This window comes from Epinephelus lanceolatus, chromosome 16, assembly GCF_041903045.1.
Source record: "Epinephelus lanceolatus isolate andai-2023 chromosome 16, ASM4190304v1, whole genome shotgun sequence".
Taxonomy (NCBI): domain Eukaryota; kingdom Metazoa; phylum Chordata; class Actinopteri; order Perciformes; family Serranidae; genus Epinephelus; species Epinephelus lanceolatus.
Window position 1 is genome coordinate 37,471,608 of NC_135749.1, and position 25,166 is coordinate 37,496,773.

The 25,166-nt window shown below is 40.6% G+C and overlaps 2 protein-coding genes across 7 annotated transcripts; one reads left to right on the forward strand and one right to left on the reverse strand.

Moving 5' to 3' along the window:
* Positions 1–4,982: 4,982 nt before the first annotated feature.
* LOC117264099 (pro-opiomelanocortin-like) lies at positions 4,983–11,572 on the forward strand. The gene is made up of 3 exons (XM_033637918.2): positions 4,983–5,133; positions 6,351–6,471; positions 10,910–11,572. Exons 2-3 carry the CDS (start codon positions 6,355–6,357, stop codon positions 11,450–11,452), a joined length of 660 nt encoding a protein of 219 aa, XP_033493809.1. The 5' UTR covers positions 4,983–5,133; positions 6,351–6,354; the 3' UTR covers positions 11,453–11,572.
* Positions 11,573–13,380: 1,808 nt separating this feature from the next.
* LOC117263730 (uncharacterized) lies at positions 13,381–22,649 on the reverse strand. Of its 6 annotated transcripts, none has more exons than XR_004502201.2 (3): positions 22,145–22,281; positions 20,237–20,460; positions 18,929–20,100 (listed from the first exon to the last, which is right to left on the reverse strand). XR_004502201.2 is itself a non-coding variant. In XM_033637348.2 (2 exons), the coding sequence occupies exons 1-2, from the start codon at positions 22,335–22,337 to the stop codon at positions 18,125–18,127; spliced, it is 1,134 nt and encodes a 377-aa protein (XP_033493239.2). In that variant the 5' UTR covers positions 22,338–22,649; the 3' UTR covers positions 13,381–18,124. The 6 variants fall into 6 exon arrangements, 2 of the variants coding, with proteins under 2 accessions (XP_033493239.2, XP_033493238.2); XR_013493643.1 differs by having other exon boundaries at positions 18,930–19,065; positions 19,798–20,460; XR_013493642.1 differs by having other exon boundaries at positions 18,932–19,068; positions 19,783–20,460.
* Positions 22,650–25,166: the final 2,517 nt, after the last annotated feature.

A 25,166-nucleotide genomic window follows, 5' to 3' on the forward strand; every position in this document is an offset into this window, starting at 1 on the left:
CCCTCCACTCACTCGGACAAACTATCAACATTCAGTGACCGGCACTATGGTAGGTGTCACAGTACACGGCGTTTCGCAGGAGGCAATTGATGATTTTTGGAGACATAACGATCAGATGTCATTAAGAAGTAACCAAAAGGGCCTAAACTACGCATTGGAGGGATATATTCATCATTTTATTGTTGAGAAGGTTGATGAGAAGCTTAAATTACAAGTCAAAATTTACAGGTCACAGTGTAACTTACGCTTGTGAACCGCATCTTGTTGCTGTCGCCATCAAAGACAACAAGTTAAAGTGCCACTGAAGTTAAGGTTTTTGGCTCAGAATATGAGAAAAGGATAACGGCCTTTTTAACATCTTTACCAAGAGTGTCTCTCCGTTAGTTTGGTGCTACAGTATTTACATTGAATCATTCAGCATAACATTTGCCAACCTTTGTTATCTCTGCGATTACAGATAAATGAATGAAGCTAAGCTCCAGAAGTTAACATTAGTTTAACTAGAGCCCTTTGGACAACAGCTAACAATGATGTACGATCACCAAAGTACAAAACTAGAATCAAAATAGGCTAATGTACTCCCAGCAAACAAGGTGACATGATGAACTACGCAGCTAGGAGCTAACGTTAGGCTAACGTTAGCTAGAGATGTTAAAGATAACTTTATATTTCTTTCCAGCAACGTGACAATATGTTGCCTCAAACATGATGTTGACTTACCTTAGAACAGATGTAGACATCATTGTTAATCTTATTCACGTTGAGTTGGGTCCGTGTCATTGGTCCGACAGCCTATTGGTTCGACATCCCATTAGTGTATGGTGCTCCGCGACCGGCTCTGGGTCAGCTGGGAAAGGTTTGAGGCGAAGCAGGCTCACGGCTTATGTGTTTGTCACTTTCTTTTTCATTTTAACCTACACCATGATCTTTTCCTGACCCTAACCAAGTGGTTTTGTGCCTAAACCTAACCAGACCTTAACAACAGGGCATCATGATGATTTCGGAACAATGGGTTTAATATGGTTGAACAATGGGATGTCGAACCAATGGGCTGTCGGACCAATGGGCAGTTCCCGTTGAGTTGATGTTGTGGTCTAACGTTACCACATAACTTTATCCAAAGGAGACACTTTTCTCGGTCGAGATGTGGTTTAGGAAAGGGTAAAAAATACACCCCGTCGCCCAACCTCTCAGGATACCTTGTGTCTGAGTTGCATGTACCCCATGCACACCGTTTGACCATTTTTAAACTTTAAATCTCTGAAAAAGCTCATAAAACCGAACAAAACTGACTTTCTGTAATGCATTTCAATGGACGTCCAGGCAGAGAATGTCCGAGTGTATGGGAATGGCTATACACACTGTAGTCTCTATATACAGACTCTACATTCAGTGAATGTAGAGTCTGTAGGCAAACCCCGGAGATCTTGCCTCCGGAAGAAGAGCGGAAGAGCCCTGGTTTCCGGTCTTAGGCTGTTTGTAGCCCTTGTGATATTGACCAATCACGTTTGAGCCGGCTGCAGTTGTTGCCAGGTTAAACGGTCCGTGCGGTGAACTGGCGTCACTGCGAACTCTGAATCCATCGTAATGGTTCAGCATATTTACATAAACAGAAATCAGAAACGGAAATTCGCCTCCTTCGCCCAAATCAAACCGGAATGCCAAAAAATCGGGGGTCTGCCCCCAGAGGCTGTATCGCCGTCTGCCGGAAGTCAGACGCCGAATACAGCCGATGGGTTCCGAGAATGTACGCACTGTGATTGGCTCATTGCGTTTGAGGGCGGGACTTAGCCATAGGTCAATTACAAAATACAGCTGAGGCTGATGGGAATGACATTAATGTTGCAGGTGTTTGGTCATTTGTGAATTGAAAAAAACCTTTCACGTCAGTCTCCATTATGGCGAATGAAAAAAACTTGTATCCATCTTTGGTTGTCCTAAAATACAACCAAACCACCAGAATAAATGTTTGCATTTTATACTTCTGCAAACCACAGATACATTACATGTATACATTATTATGAGCTGGATCAGAGAAACTTTACAACATGGTGGTTAATGTGTGGTTGTAGGAACAAAAACCACTTGGTTATGGTTTAAAAAAGATCATGTTTTACCTTATGATGTTTTAAGATACTCACCGTTCTGTCAAGAAACCCGACGCTTTTTGTGGCACTATCTGACAAGAAACGCAACCATGTCTCCGTGAAAAACAACTGCTTTTCATGGCAATATCTCAACAGGAAAAACAATGACACTTCCCTAAAAAAACCCATGTTTGGTGCCTATAAGACTATTGGAAACAAAGCAACAGGTCCTTAAAAACACCCACATTTGGGGGTTACAAAGCTGCAGGAAAAACAGCAACAATCCGGAAAAACACCCACATTTGCGGGGTAAAAAGCAGTGACAGATCCCTAAAAAATACCCACATTTGGGGGTTACAAAGCAGTGATGGATCCCTAAAAAATACCCACATGTGGGGGTTAATAAGCAGTGTTGGGTCATTAAAAAGACATCCACATTTTGGGGCTAAAAAGTAGTGATTGGTCCCTAAAAACACCCACATTTGGGGGCTAAAGAGCAGTGAAGGGTCCCTAAAAAAACCCACAATAAGGGGTTAAAAAGCAGTGATGGGTCCCTAAAATACACCCACATTTGGGGGCTAAAAAGCAGTGAAGGGTCCCCAAAAAAATACCCACATTAGGGGGCCAAAAAGCAACAACAGGTCCCCAAAAGACACCCACATTTGGGGGCAAAATATCAGCAACAAGACCTTAAAAGACATCCACACGTAGGGGCTAAAAAGCTGTAGGAAAAACAGTAAAGGCTCATAAATGGTGCTCAAATTTGGGGGCTAAAAAGCAGCAACAGGTCCCTAATGAACACTCACTTTTGGGGGCATAAAAGCAGCGATAAGACCTTATAAGACATCCACACGTGGGGGCTAAAAAGCTGCAGGAAAAACAGCAAAGGTCCTTAAAAAACACCCACATTTGGAGACTAAAAAGCCAATGGGAAAAGAGTGACAGGTCCCTAAGAAACACCCACATTTGGAGGCTAAAAAGCAGTAACAGGTCCCTAAACAACACCCACATTTGGGGGTTAAAAAGCACTGATGGGTCCCTAAAAAACACCCACATCTGGGGGTTAAAAGCAGTGATGGGACCCTAAAAAACACCCACATTTGAGGGTTAAAAGCAGTGATGGAACCCTAAAAAACACCCACATTTGAGGGTTAAAAGCAGGGATGGAACCCTAAAAAACACCCACATTTGAGGGTTAAAAGCAGGGATGGGTCCCTAAAAAACACCCACATTTGGGGGCTAAAAAGCAGGGACAAGACCTTAAAAGACATCCACACGTGGGGGCCAAAAAACTACAGGAAAAACAACAAAAGGTCCCTAATATAAAATAATTGTCCTTTGGGGAATGTCTTCTGTACGAACTCTCTCAGCAGTCTATTTAATAACTGTTTAGATATTTCAGACTGAACTAAAGTGGAGTATTGACTGACATCTCTGTTGTCTGTTTTTTTGTCAAAATGAACATGGCAGCCTCAGAGCTGCTTATGTGGCTGCAGACTTGTTATTCTGGAAAACCTAGTTTTTGGGTTAGGAGGTTTCTCATTGGAGAGTCATGATGAAAAAAACACCCACATTTGGAGACTAAAAAGCCAGTGGGAAAACAGTGACAGGTCCCTAAGAAACACCCACATTTGGAGGCTAAAAAGCGGTGACAGGTCCCTAAACAACACCCACATTTGGGGGTTAAAAAGCACTGATGGGTCCCTAAAAAACACCCACATTTGGGGGCTCAAAAGCAGTGACCGGTCCCTAAAAACACCCACATTTGAGGGCTCAAAAGCAGTGACCGCTCCTTAAAAACACCCACATTTGGGGTTTAAAAAGCAGTGATGGGTCCCTGAAAAACACCAAAATGTTGGGGCTAAAAAGCAGTGCCAGGTCCCTGAAAGACACTCACATTTGGGAGTTAAAAGCAGTGATGGCACCCTAAAAAACACCTACATCTGGGGGTTAAAAGCAGTGATGGAACCCTAAAAAACACCCACATTTGGGGGCTAAAAAACAGTGCAGAGTCCCTAAAAAACACCCACATTTGCGGGTTAAAAGCAGTGATGGGACCCTAAAAAACACCCACATCTGGGGGTTAAAAGCAGTGATGGAACCCTAAAAAACACCCACATTTGGGGGGTAAAAAGCAGGGACAGGTCCCTAAAAAACACCAAAATTTGGTGGCTAAAAAGCAGTGCCGGGTCCCTGAAAAACACCCACATTTGGGGGTCAAAGAGAGGTGACAAGTCCCTAAAAAACAGACAGATTTGGATGCTAAAAAGCAGGGACAGGTCCCCTAAAAAACACCCACAATTGGGGGTTAAAAAGCAGTGATGGGACCCTAAAAAACAAACACATTTGGGGGCTAAAAAGCAGGGACAGGTCCCTAAAAGTCACCAAAATTTGGTGGCTAAAAAGCAGTGCCAGGTCCCTGAAAAACACCCACATTTGGGGGCTAAAAAGCAGCGACAAGACCTTAAAAGACATCCACACGTGGGGGCCAAAAAACTACAGGAAAAACAACAAAAGGTCCCTAATATAAAATAATTGTCCTTTGGGGAATGTCTTCTGTACGAACTCTCTCAGCAGTCTATTTAATAACTGTTTAGATATTTCAGACTGGACCAAAGTGGAGTATTGACTAATATCTCTGTTGTCTGTTTTTTTGTCAAAATGAACATGACAGCCTCAGAGCTGCTTATGTGGCTGCAGACTCGTTATTCTGGAAAGCTTAGTTTTTGGGTTAGGAGGTTTCTCATTGGAGAGTGATGATGATGAGGATGATGATGATGGTGTGTGTGGGTGGAACAGGGAGTGATATTTCATCGATTGTCCCTTTTCATGCAGCTTTGTCTGTGTTTACAAGCATGAATGAGAATGATGGGGAGATTTCAGGTAATGACGTCATCATTTGTGTGTGTGTGTGTCCTTGGCTGACAGGATATAAAGTCGTGTGGTCAGTTGGACGGACAAAAGTGAAGGGAAACAACAGAAATCTGTCCAACAGCCAAACGACGAGAAAACATTAGACAGAGAGAGAGACAGACAGGACAGCGTGGTGAGTATCCTCACTTCCTGTTTATATATTGTTATTATTATTATTTACAATCTATGTTTTTGAACCTCAATTTCTTAATTTAAATTATATTTAAAAGCTGTGTTTTCTGTAATCTACTTGTTAATTAAATAAAACATCTGATACATTGAGAAATAGGATAAAGGTAAAATAAAGAAAAAATAATATAACAATAATAACAAATAACTAAATTAATAATAAAAAATAATACATAAATGCATATTGCATCAAAAAAAGTGATTACAAAAGGCAAACATAAGATAATGAACAAAAAGAAGCAAATGATGAAAACAAAAACATAAAAATGTGTGAATATATGAAATATAAAACAACCTAAAATAGAAGTAAAAACGAATATCTAAAGAAGTCAAACTTTAAAGATGAGCAAGGAATCAACATAAGTTAGAAGAAATAAGAAGAATCCAAATATAGTATAAAAGACAATAGATAAATAGATTTAAAAAGTAAAAGCTTTTTAAGAAGAGACAAAATAAACAATAGCTAGACAACTAAATTTTCTTTTGTTTCAGTGTCTGTTTGTGTTTATGTGATCTGTGACCTTTTTATTTGTACTAAGAAAACAAAGGGAACATTTAAACATGTCTTCTGTTGTGATCAAGCGAAATGATTTTTGAAAATATTATCTCACCACTATTTTTCTGGTCATTAGAAATAGCGTTGTGTATCACTGTTCTATCTCTATATACGTAACAAAATGTACATAATGTTTTTTAATGATAACAAATTTGTGATCTTAATCTATTAAAAAAAATAAATTATTTTGTGATCATTAAAGAAAATCTTAGGTGATTAAAAATCAAATATTTCATGACATACATTTGCCGCTTTATTCCAGTCATTTCTTTTTCTTTTTTTAAAATAAATATTCAAATGTACAATTTTATTTAGTGTGTCTCTCTGCTGTGAATGTATTGTAGCTGTGGGCATGTTTTGCAAATAAGGATCAATTATGTTAAAATATTTTTAAATAATTATTAGTAATTGTAGTAATTATTAGTAGAGGAATGATTTTTTTTTCTGTTTATATCTTTAAAAAATTGTGATTTGTGATACTCGGCTATATTAATAAAAGTGAATTAAAAACCATTATTGGGCTTTGGAAATAAGAATTAACATCAATAAATGATAAAGTGATAAAAAGATAAGAATGTATGTTGCTGTTTCTGATTGGTCGGCAGGGGAATGTGTCCTGCGTGGCTTTTGGTGGCTGTGGCGGTGGTGGGCGTGGTCAGAGGAGCTGTCAGTCAGTGCTGGGAACATCCGAGCTGTCAGGAGGTCAAGTCTGAGGGCAGCATGATGGTAACTAACACACACACACACACACATACACACACACTGGAGGCAGATGGAAACAGCCTGGTTCTGTCCAATGGTAAGAACTACACCTATAAACACCTACAGCTCATTAATGAACATGTTGAATCTCATTAGATTAATAGATGCACCTAAACTGTTCTGGACAAAAAACACTTTCCTCTTCCCAGCAGAACGTCTGTGCAGCATCTGTGGGTATCACCCTGGTTGCCTGGCAACCTCACAATTATGACAAGACTCTGCTAAATGCAGAGACACACATTATGACTGTTGAGCCAAAACCTTGAGTAAAAAGTTGCACAGAGCAGACAGAAGACAGAAAATGTGTTTCTTGGTAGGCACCTTAAACTAGGGCTGGACGATGGTAAAAATAACAATATTTTTTTCCGTATAGTAAAAAATTGATATTTATCACAATGTATAATTTGATAATGATGCCAGTTTAAAGAGTATCATTACTTACTAAAATGGGAAGAAACAAGAGGGTTCATTAGTTAAACTTAAGAATATTGTTTATTTTACATGACACAAAATAACATAGGCAGTAAACGTGCAAACACATCTTGATTTAGAATTTATTTTGTAATCAGATAAAACTGAATAACATCTAACACCACGTCCTAACTGGATGCAACTCGAGCAAGCATCAGTGGCTAAATCAGTTTGATTGCATTGATTTCTTTGGACTGTCCTAACTGCCCGTGAGCGACAAGGATACCTCCTCATTTTACTAAAAAAACCTAAATAAGTTGTCATCTGGCTGGAGAAAGATCAACAGCTAGATGAATGTTTCTGGTAAGAATTGTGGGGGGTGCAAACAAGCTAGTTTGTTTTACAGAGTGGAGAGGGTGGTATGATACAACATGGGAGCTACACCCGCGATAGTATTGTTGTGAATATGAATAACGAGGAAGTACATACTCACCCGTCTTTTCTTAATGGTTACTCTGAGACCACAGCTGATGGTTTCTTTACATGACGTGTTGGAGTTCCATATTAATGGATCAGGTTTGGATAGATAGCATCCAATATAGCGTGATAGTCTGACACTTGCGTCCAGTTAGGTCATGGAGTAAATGTAAATTTAACTTTGCAAACAAACAAACAACACAAATTAGCTTGTTTTGTAACACATTAAAATAATGGTGTGGTTGATGGTCAGTCACTGCTTCGTCCAGCACTCAGTGTATTTCCTCATACATGAAAGTCTGCAGCCTCGTTCATCATCTACTAAACGAGGCTGCACGCCGACATTTTCAGAAGAAAATAAAACAGGCTGCGGTGAGAGTCTCTCCCGATGGAATATTTAAAAATAGTGGGTTTGTGCATTTAGTCCTTCTCAGGTAAGTGCAGCTGTCCGTAGCCCACAGGAACGACACTCTACAGCGTTTTTTTTTTCCCTCCACGTGAGGATTAGAATAGACGCAGTTCTCATAATCCGGTCGAAATTAATACATATTTTTAAACGCTTGAAGGTTTACTTGTTACTAAAAGTGTATGTCATCGAAGCAGACAACAAAAGCTAATGGAATGGTCAAAGTCGTCACATTTGAATTTAAGGTGCGTCAAATGATTTACATCGTCTACTCATGCATTGAGTAACATTACAAATAAACATTTCACCCTAAAAGTTGGTGGCAGTCAGCCCAGTGAATTAAGTTATTTTTTCTCAGACTACAGCTGCTGCAAGAGGCAGCAAAACATCCTTTCATTGTAGTTGTAGTTTACTAATGGATGTAAAATTCACCACGGTATGAATAGTGGTTAAATAAATTAGTACCAGATCTGTATGCTAGGTACCGCTACAGAGGACAGAAGAAAAATGGGGGACAGTACGGAACGGTTCTTTTGGTACCATCCATGTCTTTTCATGGTGAAAATGGAAAAAAAAGCGTACTACACTGAACTGAACCATATTGTACTGCTCGGTGGAAATGGGGCATCAACTAACGGCGTATTTTGCAGACCGTTTTAATCTGTGAATCATCGTTTATGACCTCCATATAATTGACATGGTGCTGGCGTTTTTGTCAACACTTTCCTCAGTTTTGGGTGAAAAAGTTTTACTTTGAGCACTTTAATGTTACAAGCTCCATGGCTGTGTAAAACAAACTGCATGTGGATTAAGAGGAGGGAACAAGTTCCTGTGGGCAGAGTGGGCCCGAAGATGCCACATTTTATGCAACTTTGTGTTGTGCTTGTTCAACTGGTTGAAAATTGATTATACTTACACTTGTGGATAATTAGCATCACTGACCCTAGTAAAACTGATTCCTACATTCTGTTTCACTGCTTTCACTGTAGGCTCTGCTCTGAAGTTAATATTGCTGTCCACTCTGTGTAGACCATAGCCCCTCCCTCCTGCAAACAGGCAGCAACAGAGAGCAGAGAAGTCAGGCAACAGACTGACTGCCTGTTGTTGCATTTACTGCTAATGTATGACAGGCTATAAGATCGACATAACTATCGTGATCATTTTATTGCAGAACGCAACCTTAAATGCATGACCACCAAGCTGCCCCCCATTTTATTTTTATTTTTTGGAGCAAAACTCGTTGTCTCATTCATTAAACATGAGCAGTACAAATCTGTGTGCAAACTGTTTGCAGAGGGGAATTTATGTGTGTTTCATAAACATGTTAGTAGCACCAACCTTTTCATAGGTACTAAGGCGCTTGTAGTGCTTGTGTAATCAAGATATTGCACATAAATGCTTGCTTGTTATTATCAGAAATTACAATTTTATTTCATATTGTTCTCTGTTATGTTCACAATACTCAGATGCCTTTGATACATGCTCTGCAGGGCGCTTGATTTGCATACGGCTGCCACAAGGGAAACTAGAGGGAGGGGCAGGGCTTGACTCAAATGCAGTTATTGGGCAAATAACACACTTTAACAAAGTTTTTGCATCAAGTTTCATGTGAAACCATTTTCATTGGTTCTTACAAAACAGGACACGGAGTCAACAGCACCCGTTACCTCCTTCCAGGCCTTTGGTTCACCTGTCCCTGTCACACCACGACTAACAGAAGAAAATAAAATGTTTTTCTCAACCCCACTTCACCTAAAATAACTTCAGTCTCAGTGACGGAAACGTTATTCTCTCTCTCTCTCTTTGTTTGCTCCATGTTCACAGCTCGACAGGATGTACGTTCAGATCCAAGTTTCTACAGCGTTCATGAATCTGGTGTAGGATTTTAGTACCAAGGTTTTTCATGTGCAAATCTAGTCACAGATTTACTAACATTTCATGAATGAGACCCATTGAGATTAATAATCTCGTTTTCAAGAGTGTCCTGGCTAAGACAGGCAGCAGCACAAATAACAGTTGCAGACAATAAAGCAAATATATGACAAATTTAGAATAAAAACAAAGAACTCACAAAAACAATAAGATATAAAAGATAAAAACTCTTCTATCATTTAAAACAACAACAGGCACATGTGCCTGCTTCATTTAGAAACATTTCTAATGTGTCAAATGAGACCAACTCCTGAAGATTCAGGCAAATTTGCAAGTAATGCCAAGCTGAAGGAGCAGCATACTTGAGCGCCTTTTTTCCCAGTTCAGTTTGAACTTTAGGGACAGTTAGTAAGAATAAGTCCTGCAAGTGAAGACAGTAACATACAATACTTGTTTGTAGGGTGTGGATCTCTAGGTAGAAGGTAACAGACCAAGAAGAGCCTTATGAATAAGAATTTGCTGGGGTCCCCGGTGGCTTGGGTAGAGCAGGCATCCAATATACAAAGGCAGTGTCCTTGCCACAGTGCCTGCGGGCCTGATTCCAGCCTGCAGCCCTTTACTGCATGTCACCCTGGATTGGATTGCTGGATTAGCCTGTGGAATATCACAGGTACCAACCCTGTAAATTAAAATGAATCCTGTCTGACCGCTGAGAATGGCCCACGGGCGGGGCTAGGGGGTGGCTACTTGGGCTCAAGCCCCGGATGTTTTCTGAAAAGCCCTGAATGTGAATTTTACTTTGGAAAAAAAAAAGGCTCGTGAGTAATGTGAAGTACCAGAGTCCAATAGAGAGGCAGCAGCTGCGGGAAAGTAGCCTGCGTACTGTGTAGCCTGCCTGGGCCTGCCCTGAAGAAGAAGTGTTTCCTTGTTAATTATTCTCCAGGGTAACATTTTTTTTTCATGACCGTTGGTGAAAGCGGAGCACTTCCAATTGTCAGTGAACAGCCGGTGTTCACGGCGAATACCCAGATCACCACTCCATGCATTAGAGGTTTTTTGGAAGAGCACACATAGTGACAAGCTGATCCCACCAAAATGTAAGGAGATACAGAAAATCTTTTCTGCCTGCTGCCATAAGGCTTTTAATGAGACAATGTCTTCAGTTTGTTGCTGAACAACTTTTTCATTCTCTTCTCCATTCATATATTAACAATACATCTCTGTCCTCTCCTGCAGGAATGTATCCAGCTCTGTCGCTCCGACCTCACCGCAGAGACACCTGTCATCCCAGGCGACAACCACCTCCAACCCGTTCCTCTATCAGATCTCGATTCTCTGCCTCCCCTCCCTCTTTTATCTTCCCCCTCCTCTCCTCAGGCCAAGCGCTCCTACTCCATGGAGCATTTCCGCTGGGGGAAGCCTGTTGGACGAAAGCGCCGCCCGGTCAAAGTCTACACCTCAAACGGCGTAGAAGAAGAGTCAGCCGAGCTTTTCCCCGGAGAGATGAGGAGGCGGGAGCTCACCAGCAAGCTGCTTGCAGCAGAGGAAGAGGAGAAGGCGCAGGAGGTGGCAGAAGACGAGCAGGAGCAGCTCCCAGGTGACATCCATGAAAAGAAAGACGGCGGGTACAAGATGAAGCACTTCCGCTGGGGTGGCCCGCCGGCCAGCAAACGCTATGGTGGCTTCATGAAGAGCTGGGATGAACGCAGCCAGAGGCCACTGCTCACGCTCTTCAAAAACGTCATCAACAAAGACGGACAGCAGGAGGGAGAGCAGTGAGGGAGTAAGAAGGAGAGGGAGGAAAGAGCTCAAAGAGGAGCAGAGACATCGGCCAACAAATCCTCCAAAATAAAAACAAGATATGATGTTTGTCACTGATTTAAAAAAAAAACTCACCCATCTGAGTGTTTTTCTGACTCCTTTATTGGCACCTACCTGTCTCCTATAAATTACCTTTATATATACACAACTTGTTTTTTCTTTTACGTGCTTATGAGAAATCATTGCCTAAATAACATTCACTTGCAACTAACAATTATTTTCATACCGAATAATCTTCTGATTAACTAGGTTGCTAGCGTAATGCTACATTAACAGAAAACAGACTACACAGTTAACAACAAGCAACTTTCAGTGTCTGCCAGCCAACTTGCTCCCACACATGGGCTTCTCTGTCTTTGTTGTGACAGTAGATAGTAGCTAAAGGAGGGGTTATTTTCGACTAGTAGCACTCGGAGTGCCGTCACTGGGAACAACTGGAAAAAGACACCAGCACTGAGAAAAAGAAAAGAAAAAAAAACACTGTGTGGACACAGGCACCTTTTTTCAAAACTCCAAGTTGACATTGTCAAATTTCGTACTATTGCGGTAAATATTCATAATGGAGCATTTTTGCTTAAATTAATGACTTTAACAAGAAATTGATTGTCAAAATATTTGCTGATTCTACCATCAGGGTGGATGGATAGTGCACAGGGTGCAGGACGTTGACACCAGAGAGCAGGGTTTGCATCTTGACTCCTGCGTGTGATCAGGTTTAGACAACAGAATCTCCTCAGTTGAGTTTAGGGGAAGATGGTTGTTTGGGTAAAAACATGATAATGTGACCTCGCTGTTGACTCAGTATTAAACCACAACCATGATACTCCCAAACCTTAAAGGCCTGAAAGCATATTTTCTCAACCAGCTTCTTGCCACGACTGAAGGCTTCCCATGAACACACACTTCTCTGCCAAAGTTAGTTTTTAACATAATAGATTTAAAAATATAATGTATCCATTGATAAAGAAATAGGCCTATTTCAGATTTGGGCTTTTATGAGCACTTAAACATAATATTAAAAAAGTTTGCTTTAGTTGCTACATGTGTGTGTGTATATCAACAACAGAAAAGAAAAATCAGTTTCAAATTTTCCACATTATTTTGACTTAAAACACATTCCCCAACTTGCTGTTCTAAATAAGTACTGTATAAATGTAATTTCGTGGAGACGGTGTTACAACACTAGACATCGACATTTGTCAGTGATTCATATTAACATTTTCTGCTCTGCCACCTTGATGGTTAGTTTGGTTCAGTTCAGGCAACTACTCGGTGGAGATCAGGAATTATGGTTGTCATGATTTCACATTAACTGTAAGCAGGAGAAATTATTTTCATACTTTAATGACCAATCAATGACTGTAACTCCACCCACAGGGATCGGACCAGGAATGAGAGAGAGACAGAGAGATGAACAGAAAAAGATAGAAAAATGTTTTATATATTCATTCATGTAAATAGCTATAAATAAAGTGAAAAAAAAGTTATTTGCAAGCAAACACGTGAGATGTTATTTTTTACTATCTATCTTCTGTATCTATCTGTGTGCAAAAAGTTAACGCACAGCCCTGCTATTTATTTTATTATCATTTCTTATTTACATGTTGTGCAGCTGTATATTTTCAAACAGGGAACTTTTGAGCACTTCTGTTCTTATAGAAGTGTTTGTGACATCTCAAATGTAGCTTTGACTTGCAACTGACAATGTAGCCCATTTCATAGAAAATACTGAGATATATATTATTATAGGAGCTAAGTCTTATTCTAGCTACTGAGATACTTGACCCAGAGTAACCTGGTTGACGCGCCTTGCTAACTTACTGGTTTCTCACCCTAACGTTACCGTTCTTGATGCTCAGTAAAAGAGTCCAGACGCTGGTCTTCTGGTGCATTATAACGAACATTTATTCGGATTTATTAACAACTGATCAAACAAAGAAAACGCCGACAGTTAGCGCCACAGTGGTCAAAAACCTTTTGCCCTTCCGGGTCAAACACCTGATGATCATAGTGAGGTCACATCCTAACATACCTGAACTCACCAGGTGACAGTACAGCGCCCCCCAATGCCCACACAGTGAATTACAGTCAGAAGCAAACCTCCCAATAACATATTTGGCTCCTATATATATTGTGTATTGGCAGTCAGCCTGTAAATACTGAGATATGATTTTTTGTCCATATCCCCCAGCCCTAGTTGGCTACAGTTTAAAGATTATTTTTTTGGGCTTTTTGCCTTTAATGGACAACCTGTGACCACTGCAGCAAGGCATCGCCTCTGTACATGGGGTGCCGGTACTATCCACTACGCTACCGATGCCCCGTTGGCTACAGTTTAAAAAGTGGTAAAGCAGATTTATACTTGCAGAGCCTATTTAACATCTGTGGAAGGGGCATGGACAGATGAGGAATCAAAGATATTGTTTTCCAACGTTTATTCACTCCTGCAGAGGACAATATGGCTTGATACTATTGGACCTTTTCCCGGTTGACCTATTACGTCACAAACCAAACAACCATCAAACAAGTTTGCTACTGTTACCTAGCAGCAAACTGGTACCATGGTGGACAACTTTACAGCTCTGTACATTTCATCCATCCAAAAATGCACAGCTCTGGAATGATGTAGATTTTGCCACATTGTTACTGGCTTCTTTTTCTGTTACGCATTTAATGCTATTCGACTTCTGAGTCAAAGCCCTGAGTGGAAACTGTAGAGCACACGCAGAGCGCCTTGGCCAGTTTGCGTCTGATTGACTGTATACACGCGGGAGGAATTCAGCTCCCAATCACGTTATCTGGGTATGTTAGTTCGACTTTGAGAAATTTGATTTAGTACGATTTCAGTCGGGCTAACATGTTTACATGCATTCTAAAAGTTCGATTTTAGTCAGACTAACACAATTAATCGATTTTCTCTAATGTCACGTAAATGTACTAACAGCTAAACAATATGAAGGTCAGATATGAAGCACTTTAAGAAAACAGATGGAATTCTTTTGTATAACTGTGCTGAAGCACTTTTTCTGATATATAAAAATTGTGCATTGTTGTTAGGGTTTGTTCGGTTCTCGGTAATACCAATTCGGTTCGGTACTCCGTCTTGGACCGGGTTTTATTTTTTGAGACCGACCGGACCGCATACTCGGGCAGAACGTACGCGGAGCGGACACCGCGGAGGTCCGCCCGGTAAAAGTGGACGTCCGCAAGCCCTGTGCGCGCAAAGCACGACCACGCGGACTTCGCTCCGCACACCAGTGTCACACAAAAGACTGTTCGGCATGTATTTTTCACATCGCTGGGATTTTACACAGACATTTTTACACGTAGTCCGCTCTGCTTATAGTAAGCCCGACTCTGTGAGCACCCGTGTCTGCCTCTTCGCCAAGCGCACAGCAAGCAGGAGAGAGAGAGGACTGATCAAGGAGGTGCAAGTGCGCATGCGCCTCTACTGTAGCCTGGAGTTTGTTTAATAGTGACGGAGAGTCGATAATCGCGGACAGTTTAGTCTCGACAAAATCAAGGAATGCGCCACTATGGCAACACTTTGGCTTTGAGCCAGACAAAGGAGGCAACCCTTGTTTGCACTGATTGAGTAAGCTGCAAAATTTATTTGTAAGGAATAAAAGAAACAACTTGTTACTGTCACTTTGTTGTCCTAAGGTCGTTTTTTTATTTTAAATGAGTCAATTGCGCCACCAAGTGGCGAAAATCCGGTATTACCGACTTGATGCGTTTTTTTTTACAAAAACCGGACCGTTTTTTTTTTTTGTCATACCGACCCAACCCTAATTGTTGTGTTACATCAAATTCACTGGTATTCATTAGATTAGATAGATTTGGAAAATCTTCTTATTGAATTGTTAAAAATTTTATTCACTCATCACATCATTACACACCCTTTCTAAAGACAAAAATGTAAAACACAGAATTTAGAAAAAACAAATCCATAAAAACAATCAAAAAGGGATTACATATGGTGCTACAAAACATCTGTAACAAGTCTACACACAAGACCCAGGACAAAGATGCCTAATTGAAGAACAACTCTCAAAATACACATTGCATCAGAGTTAAAATAGGCTTGAAAACTCATGTATTCTGTTGAAAAAAGGTCTGTTATGACCATTTATTGTCATTTTAACTATTAGGTGGTGTCTGCATTCAGATTCCTCGTCCACTGAAATGGACAGAAAAAATAACACATAATAAAGTATCCTAATCATGCTAATGCATTTAGAGTAGAAATCCACCATTACAATGTTTATTTTGTGTTTAGAACATATTTGGGTTCTGAACAGGTTAATCAAACATTACATGTAATACCAAAAGGCACAGCGCCATAAAATGACTACATAATGTAAAGGCAAATACAAACAAGCTTATTGTGACTGTGTATAGGGATGATGTTATGGAGAAAATCAAATATCACAGCATTTTTTATCAAATACCTTGATGTGATACTCTGATGATACTATTGACTATTGGGGCTTTTACAAAATATTTATACCATGAGATTTCTGATAAATAATCATCAGTAATGATTAATGTGGATATAATGGCTCAGTGGGTAAGGCAAATAATAGAACAGCTAGAACAGTCTGGTAAGTTCAGATAATTACATCACTTTAATGTAATGCAGCCTTTAAAACCAAGAAGAGACGACACCAACCATATTACGATATCCAAAATCTAAGACAATATCTAGTCTAATATCACCATATCGATACAATATCGATATATTGCACAGTCCTCATTGTGTAGCTTCATCTTAACTGAAAAGATGTATTCTGGAGTCCGTATAAGGGGAAAAGGTCTGACAGTTTTTAGCTAATCATTGTTAAATCAAGTCTTTCCCTCAGTCCTTCAATTCTGCTGGAAAAAAAATCTCTGCAGCTTCACGTATTTCTTTCGCTCTCACCAACACACGTGTTTTTAAAAGACGGAGCCAAGTGAATCTTTTATCACAAAGGCTGTAACTAATTAGTTTCTCCCATGTGGACCATAAACTGTACCATTCACTGTGTTTACATGTACAAAATATTCCAGTTTTGCCCTTATTCTGACAAAGAAAATTTTCCTAAACTCTTTACATGAAAATGAATATTCCAATAATATTCCCATTTACATGCAGCCATGAGTTTCCTACCAGTGGCTGACTTATTAGACCTTACCAACACAACCTCATTGTTTCATTCCTTCAACCACCTTCTTGAAAAGGTCAATCTTGTGATATTTGCACATAAGATCCTACATGCAAGTCTTACATAATGTTTGAAAGTGGGTGTATTTCCTCTTCCAAACAGAAATGTGGGCTTTTTCTTTGGGCATGCATCTCTGCACCAGCCCTGCAAACTGTTGGCAAGTTGGTTTTTGTTTAACATCTCCATGACAACGCACAGAGCTGACAAGACAGTCAAGAGGCCATGTGTTGCAAACTGTGGTAAAAACCCAAGTTGAGACACATATTCTGAATGCTGTATACATGTCCAAATGATGCTTTTAAAACCTGAGTAATACTGACATATCCCACGTCTTAATCTGAAAACAAAACATGCTAACCTGTACCAAATTCATAATATTGTCATACTCAGTATACTAGGGGAATATCAGTGTGCATGTAAACATACTCATTGTTTCCCACAGAATTAGAATCTATGTGTGGTGGTAGCTGACGGCTGGGGGAGGCACATCATTCTGTGTCCCCTCTCTGAATTCTGAGGTTTTTGCGGGTCCATAAAACAGCACAGGCGGAACTCTTCATGACTTTTTTGTTTTTTTTCTCCTCAGTAACAGCTTTGTGAGTTGAGTCGCGGGGTAGAGATTTGAACAGTCCTCAGTTTCTGTCAGATCCACCCCTTGTTCCTTCCACAGCTTCACTGTGGATACTACTGGCTCCAAAAACCCAAAACGGCTACAGCCAAAATGCCAAACTACAGGCTTCAAAATGGGAGTCAAAAAACCATTGGGTGACTTCACGGTAGCTAAATCCATTATTTTTCCAGTCTATGGCTCTGCTGCTCCGTCTGTGCCTAAAGTATGTGCTGCGCTCCGGGAGCGCGGAGCTCTGAATAACTGAACGGGATATATTCCAGCAGTGCTCCAAATTAATGGTCAATCTCCAAAAGTAGAAAATCAATATGTGGATGCAAATGCTGATATCAAGACAGGCTGCCACAAATGATTTCATGTGTGAGAAACCCTGACTATATAATCAAGATGTACGACATGACAGCTCCCCATAGTGAAGCCAGAACATCTGGATCGCCATGGTGAATGGCTGCAGTAGAGGTTGTAAACCTCACATCCTCCTGTTTGTGTTATAAAAAGAGGGAGGGGGTGTGGGTGTGGGTGTGTGTGTGTGTGTGTGTGTGACATGACTGACAGCTATCTGTGCCAACCGGTGTGATCATTGGCACTACTTGTGATAGGTCAGACAGGTATATAGACAGAACTTGATACTAAGGAGAATACTACTGCACAGACTCTAGCTCTAGATGACATCACCAGTGCTAGCTAGCAGCTGCCATATCCTGGATGTTTTGGCTTCATCTTTGCACAGTGGGAGGAAATGAAGAGATACTGTTCATCTCTATATACAGTCTGTGGTGTGGACAGTCAGGTGATATTTCAGGTGTGGCTTTTGTGTGAATCGTTTCCACAAGTTGAACAACCAAACCAAAGTTTCTGCTTAGCATGGATTTTCAAGTGTCGTCGCAGATTCGATTCATCTGCGAATCTTCTACCACAAACTGAACAACCAAATCGTTTCTCCCCCGTGTGGACAGTGAAGTGTCGTTTCACGTCTCCCTTGGATGTAAATCCTTTACCACAAACTGAACAACTAAATGGTTTCTCCCCTGTGTGAACAATCAGGTGATGTTTCAGCTGTCCCTTCTGTGCAAATCTTTTACTACAAACTGAACAACTAAATGGTCTTTCCCCTGTGTGGACAGTGAAGTGGCGTCTTAGATGATCTTGTCGTGTGAATCTTTTGCCACAAACTGAACAACTAAATGGTTTCTCCCCTGTTTTGATTCCAGTGCGTTCCTGCGGATGTCCCTTGTGGCCAAAGCTTGTAGCACATTCAGAGGAGCTAACTGATGCTTTTCCAGTATTAGATTCGATGTCACTTACAGGTACTTCAATATTTTGCAGCAGGTTTAAACCTGACTGAGGTTCCTGAGTGTCCTCCCAATCTGTACTGTCATCATTCGCAGGTTCAGAGTGTGAAGTCTTGTCATCGGTATCTGGTTGTAAATGTGTATCTAGCTTTGAGTTCCTGGCTGGTTCTGGTCCTTCACAGTCCTCTCCATCAGCTTCTGTTTCCATCTGTTCAGTTTGTCTTTGATGAAGCTGTGACGACTGAGCTTTCTCTTCATCATCTTCTTCACTTTTCACAGGGACAGAAGTGAGTGTGAACTTGATATCAGCCTCTTCCAGCCCTTGAAGCTGCTCTCCCTCCTGTTCCTCTTTAATGTCTGGGAGCTCTGGGTCCTCCTGGTCCACACTGGCAGTCAACTCCTGCTGCTCAGGGGGAACCTCTTCTTTAACCAACAGCTGCTGGACATCTGCTGGAAAGAGTTAACACACACACACACACACACACAGACATTAATACACACAGAGACAGCTCAAACTCCTTATTGAAGGCTTCAAAAGTATCAAGTCTCTTATCAATCTCTTGACGTCACCATTCACCTTTTCTATAGCCAAAGTTCTGAATATTTCAAACTAAAGATTCAGCTGAGATTTGTCATCCCATTTGATTTATCCCTGTGCCATTTACGTCTTACTCATGACATTCATTTAAAATGCCTGGAGGACGCAGTGGGTCTGCAGGGTCCTGTGCTACAATCTGTATATCCTACCAGAAAGAAAAAGCCTTCTCAGTCACTATAGGAAAGCGTTCCTCATCTCATGCTCCCATCCATTGTGGCATTCCAAAGGTTCACTTCTAGGCCCTCTCTTATTCTCATTATACATGCTTTCCCTCGGCTGCATCTTTCAGAGACACAACATTGTGTATCACTAGTACGCAGACAATACACAATTTAATCTACCAGTTACACCTGACAGCGCCTGCTCACTGGAAAAGCCCTTTAAATATCTAAATGACTTCAAATGTTGGATGGTGAAATTCTTCCTCCAACTAAATGAAAACAGAACCAAAGGGATCACGTCTGGTCCTCCTAGCTCTGTCAGCAGTCTAACTAAGGCGCTTAGGTACCTATCTGCAAACTTGCACAATACTGTTAAAAATCTTGGTGTCTTGGTGGATGCTTAACTGAATTTTAACAAACAAGTCAGTTGTCCCAATCCGGAAGACGCTCGGAGTAGAGCCGCTGCTCCTTCACGTCCAAAGGGGTCAGTTGAGGTGATTTGGGCATCTGATCAGGATGCCTCCTGGGCGCCTCCCGCTGGAGGTGTTTCAGGCACGTCCCACAGGTAGGAGGCCCCGGGGCAGACCCAGAACACACTGGAGGGATTACATATCTCATCTGGCCTGGGAACGCCTTGGAGTCCCCCATGAGGAGTCGGAAAGCGTTGCTGGGGAGAGGGACATCTGAAGTGTTTTGCTTGACCTGCTGCCCCCGCGACCCGGCCTCGGATAAGCGGATGAAAATGGAATGGAAGTCAGTTGTGTTGAGAAGAGCAGTTTATGGTCAAAATTTTAGCAAAATTACAGCTGTTTTTATTTATTCATTAGGACCTGGGAAAAGTTATCTATGCTTTTGTTACCTCTCAGCTTGATTATTGTAATTCGTTGTGGCAAATTGTTCCCAACCTGGGCCAGGAAAGCAATCTGGAGCTCTGGTCAATTCTTTGTCAACCCACTTGTGTCGATACTATAAAGGTAAAACACTTGAAGCTGGCAGGACATGATGCGATAGACTTTAGTGTGCAATCAATACACACAATAAAGCCCCCTCACCCTTGGTGTCACAGTAAAGTTGACCTTTGACCTTTTGGATAAAAAAAAGAAAAAAATCATCACTTTCTCATTTTATCCTATTGTACATTTGTGTGAAGTTTTGTCATAATTAGCATAAGAATTCTAGAGCTATGACTAAAAACATGTATTGTGAAGAAATACCCGCAACATACTCTTGAGATATTGTGTTCACAAGAATAGGAAAGATGAGGTGACACTGACCTTGTCCTTTGACCTATGACCACCAAAATCTAATCAGTTCATCATTAAATCCAAGGGGATGTTTGTGCCAAATTTGAAGAAATTCCTTCAAGCTATTCTTGAGATTCCGTTTATGTGAATGTGATGGATGCAAAGTCACACTGACCTTGACCTTTGACCCCTGACCACCAAAATCTTATCAGTTTATCATTAAGTCCAAGTGAACATTTGTATTAAACTTGAAGAAATTCCTTCGAGGCATTCTTGAGATATCACGTTCACAAGAATGAGACAAACAAGGTCACAATAACGCTGACCGTTGACCTATGACCACCAAAAACTAATCAGATCATCCTTGAGTTGAAGTGGACATTTGCATATGCATTGTGACAACAGAAGCTGGATTCTTTTCTTTTTTATAACACGTATCAGCATAAATCGTTTCCTCATGAGGTCCCGCTGCCCAGCCTGTCCCTCCAGTGTCCCATATTCCCTTACTATTTTTCTGTCCAGTTGATACTCCCGTGCTCCCTCCTTCACACTGCTCTGAGCTGACTTTTAGGAGCCCCTTCTCTATGTAGACATTGGGCCAGAAGCAGGGTACACCCTGGACAGGTCACCAGACTGACAGACAACCATTCACGCTCACATTCACACATACGGATGATTTAGAATCACCAATTAACCTGCATGTCTTTGGACTGTGGGAGGAAGCCGGAGCACCCAGAGAAAACCCACGCTGACACAGAAAGAACATGCAAACTCCACACAGAAGGGCTCCCCCACCCCAGGTTCAAACCAGGAACCCCCATGCTGTGAGGCGATAATGTTGACCACTGCACCTGCACCACTGTGCTGCCCAAACCACCAGGAAACCGCTGACAAGAAAACTATGAATTCAATGTATAAATCAGTGTTAAAGCCAAAATAGATATCAGTGTCTATCAATGTTTATTACCCAGTAAAATAATTTTGCATTTAGGGACTGTTTGTTACTTATTAAGGGGGAGGGGTGGTGCAAAAAAGGGGAGGCACGTCCAATAATTTTAAACACTGGAAGGAGTCTTATTTTGACTTAGGGGAGGGGGATACAAATTTAAATGGCTGTTTACTGTATTTATTTTACCGCCGATTAAAAAATAAAATAAAAAATAAGCCTTCCAAACCCGCCTTAAAGCATGTTTTCCGTAAAACTTGCCAAAATTACACCATTTTTCATGTCAGCTTGCTTTGGAAATGTAAACATTCGTTTCCCTTGATGGTAATAAAGCCCTTTTGTAGCGATTTCAACTACACCCCACCCCATCACATTATTTTTCATGAAACTGTTTACAAGGACTGACCAGCATACACAGCAAGAGTTAAAAAAAACAAGGCTTTTTACAAGGCTCAAGGAAAAATATTTGAAGTCAAGGAGGGTCAAAAAACGCAGTCACACTCCAGCCACTCCCTTCTACGATAAGTAAAGAACAGTCCCTTACATGCTTAATAATGAATTTGTTTAATGAACAAACCTGCTCTGTGTAACTGAAGCCGAGGGTTGAAAACAGCGTCCAGTAGTTTCCGTTGTCGCTCGTTCTCCTGTTTTGATCTAGAAAGTTCCTCCTCGTACTCTGCTATCGTTCTTTCAAACAGCCCAAATATCTCTTCAGCAGCCGCAGTTAGTCGCTGCTTCACCAACGCTCTCAGCATTTGGGCTTTAGGCATTTTTTCACACAATGACACAAACTTTTTCTCCACGTCAAAAACAATGTTTGCTCTCAATCAGTCACTCTGACAAGCGCTGTGTTGCTAACTTCCGTCCCCGTCAGTCTGTTTCTAGCTAGCATGCTAAGCTAACTTTAATAGCTTTGTAGCCTAACGGGAGATGAGTCAGAGGAAAAGCACTAACTGAAAAAGTCCATTCAGACATACAGAGGCCCTGGTGGATCACTACCGCTGGAGGTCACACACACTTTCTCACTAACAACACACGGACACCGCTGTTTCTGCTAATGTAAAGCGCCATATTGCTCAAAGAGTAATATCCGGTTCCGCTGTAACTTGTTCTTCTTCTTCTAATAAAGTCCCGGCAGGCTGTACGCTAATAAAGCGTAAGGCTGCCCTCCGCAGACAAGAGTTTACTATTCACTCTATATTTTTGAATAAAGTCCAGGGGCCATATTCACAAAGCTTCCTAGCACAAAGAGTAGCTCCTAACTATAAAAGTATAAGAAAATTCTTATATTGTGACATTTTCTTCGAATTTCCCCTTAAAGTTAAGACTAGGTCCTTGTAAAGATAAAAGTTATTTACAGAGTATCTCAGAACTTCTAAGAGCTCCTAAGGTGAAAAACTGTTAGGAGCAGGGAGGAGGACTTTTAAGAGGCTTAAGAGTTTCTTAAGTAGAGGAGAAAATGGTGGAAACACAGTGAGGTCGGAGAAATATTCTTCAAACACTGGATGATGGTGAGTAAATTAAATGCTACAGATTAGATCATGCAGGGATACTATATTTGGTTGATCTTATTAGGGATACACACACATTTCCTACCTAACGCAAAGACACCAGAAATAAAATAATCACAACACTAAGATATTTGGAAAACTGTCAGCGGTATGGTCATACTGTTAATGTATGCAGAGGAAAGCAGAGATGCGATAGACGTGGAGGTGAAGATATGCACAGAAAATGTAGTAGCAATGATGTGATTAAATGTGATAACTGCAGAGGAAACCACACAGCAGCTTATGGAGGGGGCACAGTCAGGAAGCAGGCAGGAGAGATTCAGCAACTGAAATCAGAGCAGAAAATAACATATGCAGAAGCAGTAAAGATCTACAACAGTGAAAGAAGACCAAGCCCAATACAACAGCAGGACCAGGACAAACTCAGAACAACAACACAGGAATAGTGATGGACAGATAAGTGCTATTTTTCACTTACGTCATCAACTGCTCAGAACAAGCAAAAACCAAGACAGAAAAAACAAAACAAAATCATAGTTAAGGCAGCAGCCAAATTCCTAAATATGAAAGACCTATCATGGGAAAAGATACATGCAGATCTTTGTCAAGGAGAAGGGACCTCAGAGGGAGCCTCTGTCATCATACCATAATGTTATTGCTTCAGTGGAACGCTAGGAGTCGTTCAGGAGTTTAAAGGCTATATCAACAAATTAAAAAGGAAACCAGATGTCATATGCATACAGGAAACATGGTTCAAGCCAACAATGGACTTCATAATTAAGGGAAACACTGGCATACACAAAGACAGAGTCAATGGAAATGGAGGGGTGTGTGCAGTATTTGCTAAAGAATGTATAAAGTATAGAGTATTAAGGACGATTCAAGAATAAGAGCTAGTAGTTATTGAAGTTCTGTATGGGACAAGAGGGAAAGTGTGAAGGTAATCAGTTTTTATAACTCATTCAAAAGATTAGAGAAACGCAATCTGGAAGCAATATTGCATCACTGGAGAGGAAATATCATCTGGTATGGTGACTGTACTGCTCAGAGCACAGTATGGGGAGAGACAGCACAGTATGGGGAGAGACAGAAGATTTAAATGGAGAAATTATGAGGAAGTAATGGAGGAAAAAGAATTGGCATGTATAAATGATGGGTCAGGCACAAGGGAGGATTTGGGGAAGGGAACAGAATCAGCAATAGATATCACCTTGGTATCACAATCTTTAGCTGGGAAAACTAGGTAGTAAGTACATAAAGGAAGCACTATAGGAAGGGATCATAACCCAGTATTTATAAACACAGGAGTGGAAAGGAAAGGAAATAAGGAAGGAAATGAAACAGGATGAGAGAGAAGGAAGATGGATATTTGATAAAGCTGACTGGAATAAGTTTATAATAACAACTGAAGGAAACTTAAGAAAGGTAAATATAAACCAAGACATTGATGAACTCAATGAAGAAATAAGCAGCATTATTCTAGGAGCAGGAGACAGAGAGAGAGAACAGTAGCAAGAAACATAGAAGCACTGCAAGATGATATGGAGGATGGGAGTGCGATAAATATGATGTTTACAATAAAAGAGCTAAATAGTGCACTGAACAAGGCTAGGAAAACAATGCCAGGGAAAGACTAAATAAGCTATTGTATGTTTAAAAATTTAAGTGATATGAGTAAAGAAATATTATTAATAGTATATACGGTAGTCAAATATTGGAAATAGGATATTTACCCTAACAATGGAAACAGTCAGTTATTGTTCCCATATGTAAGCCAGATAAGATCTAAGTTTGGCAGAAAGTTATAGACCATTAGCTTTGACCTCACATATAGGAAAGACTATGGAAAAAAGTGATAAATGAAAGACTGAGGTATCACATAGAAACATAAGAACTATTAAAGAATCATCAAAGTGGATTTAGAAAAGGAAGGATTACAGGATTAAGCTCAAATTATTAAAAAAGAGTTCAATGGCTAAATTTTTGATGTGGAGAAGGCTTATGATATGATGTGGAAACAAGGTTTAATGATTAAGTTATATCAAATAGGAATAAGTGGTAGAATGTATGGATTAGAAACTTTTTAAT

Bases quoted from the DNA above. Each gene is read 5' to 3' on its own strand.
- LOC117264099 (XM_033637918.2), top strand. From the start codon at position 6,355: ATGTGTCCTGCGTGGCTTTTGGTGGCTGTGGCGGTGGTGGGCGTGGTC. The intron at 6,472-10,909 runs GTAACTAACACA...CCTCTCCTGCAG, and splicing joins AGTCTGAGGGCAGCATGATG to GAATGTATCCAGCTCTGTCG.
- LOC117263730 (XM_033637347.2), bottom strand. From the start codon at position 22,337: ATGCCTAAAGCCCAAATGCTGAGAGCGTTGGTGAAGCAGCGACTAACT. The intron at 19,069-22,144 runs GTTTGTTCATTA...AACTCTTTCCAG, and splicing joins GCTTCAGTTACACAGAGCAG to CAGATGTCCAGCAGCTGTTG.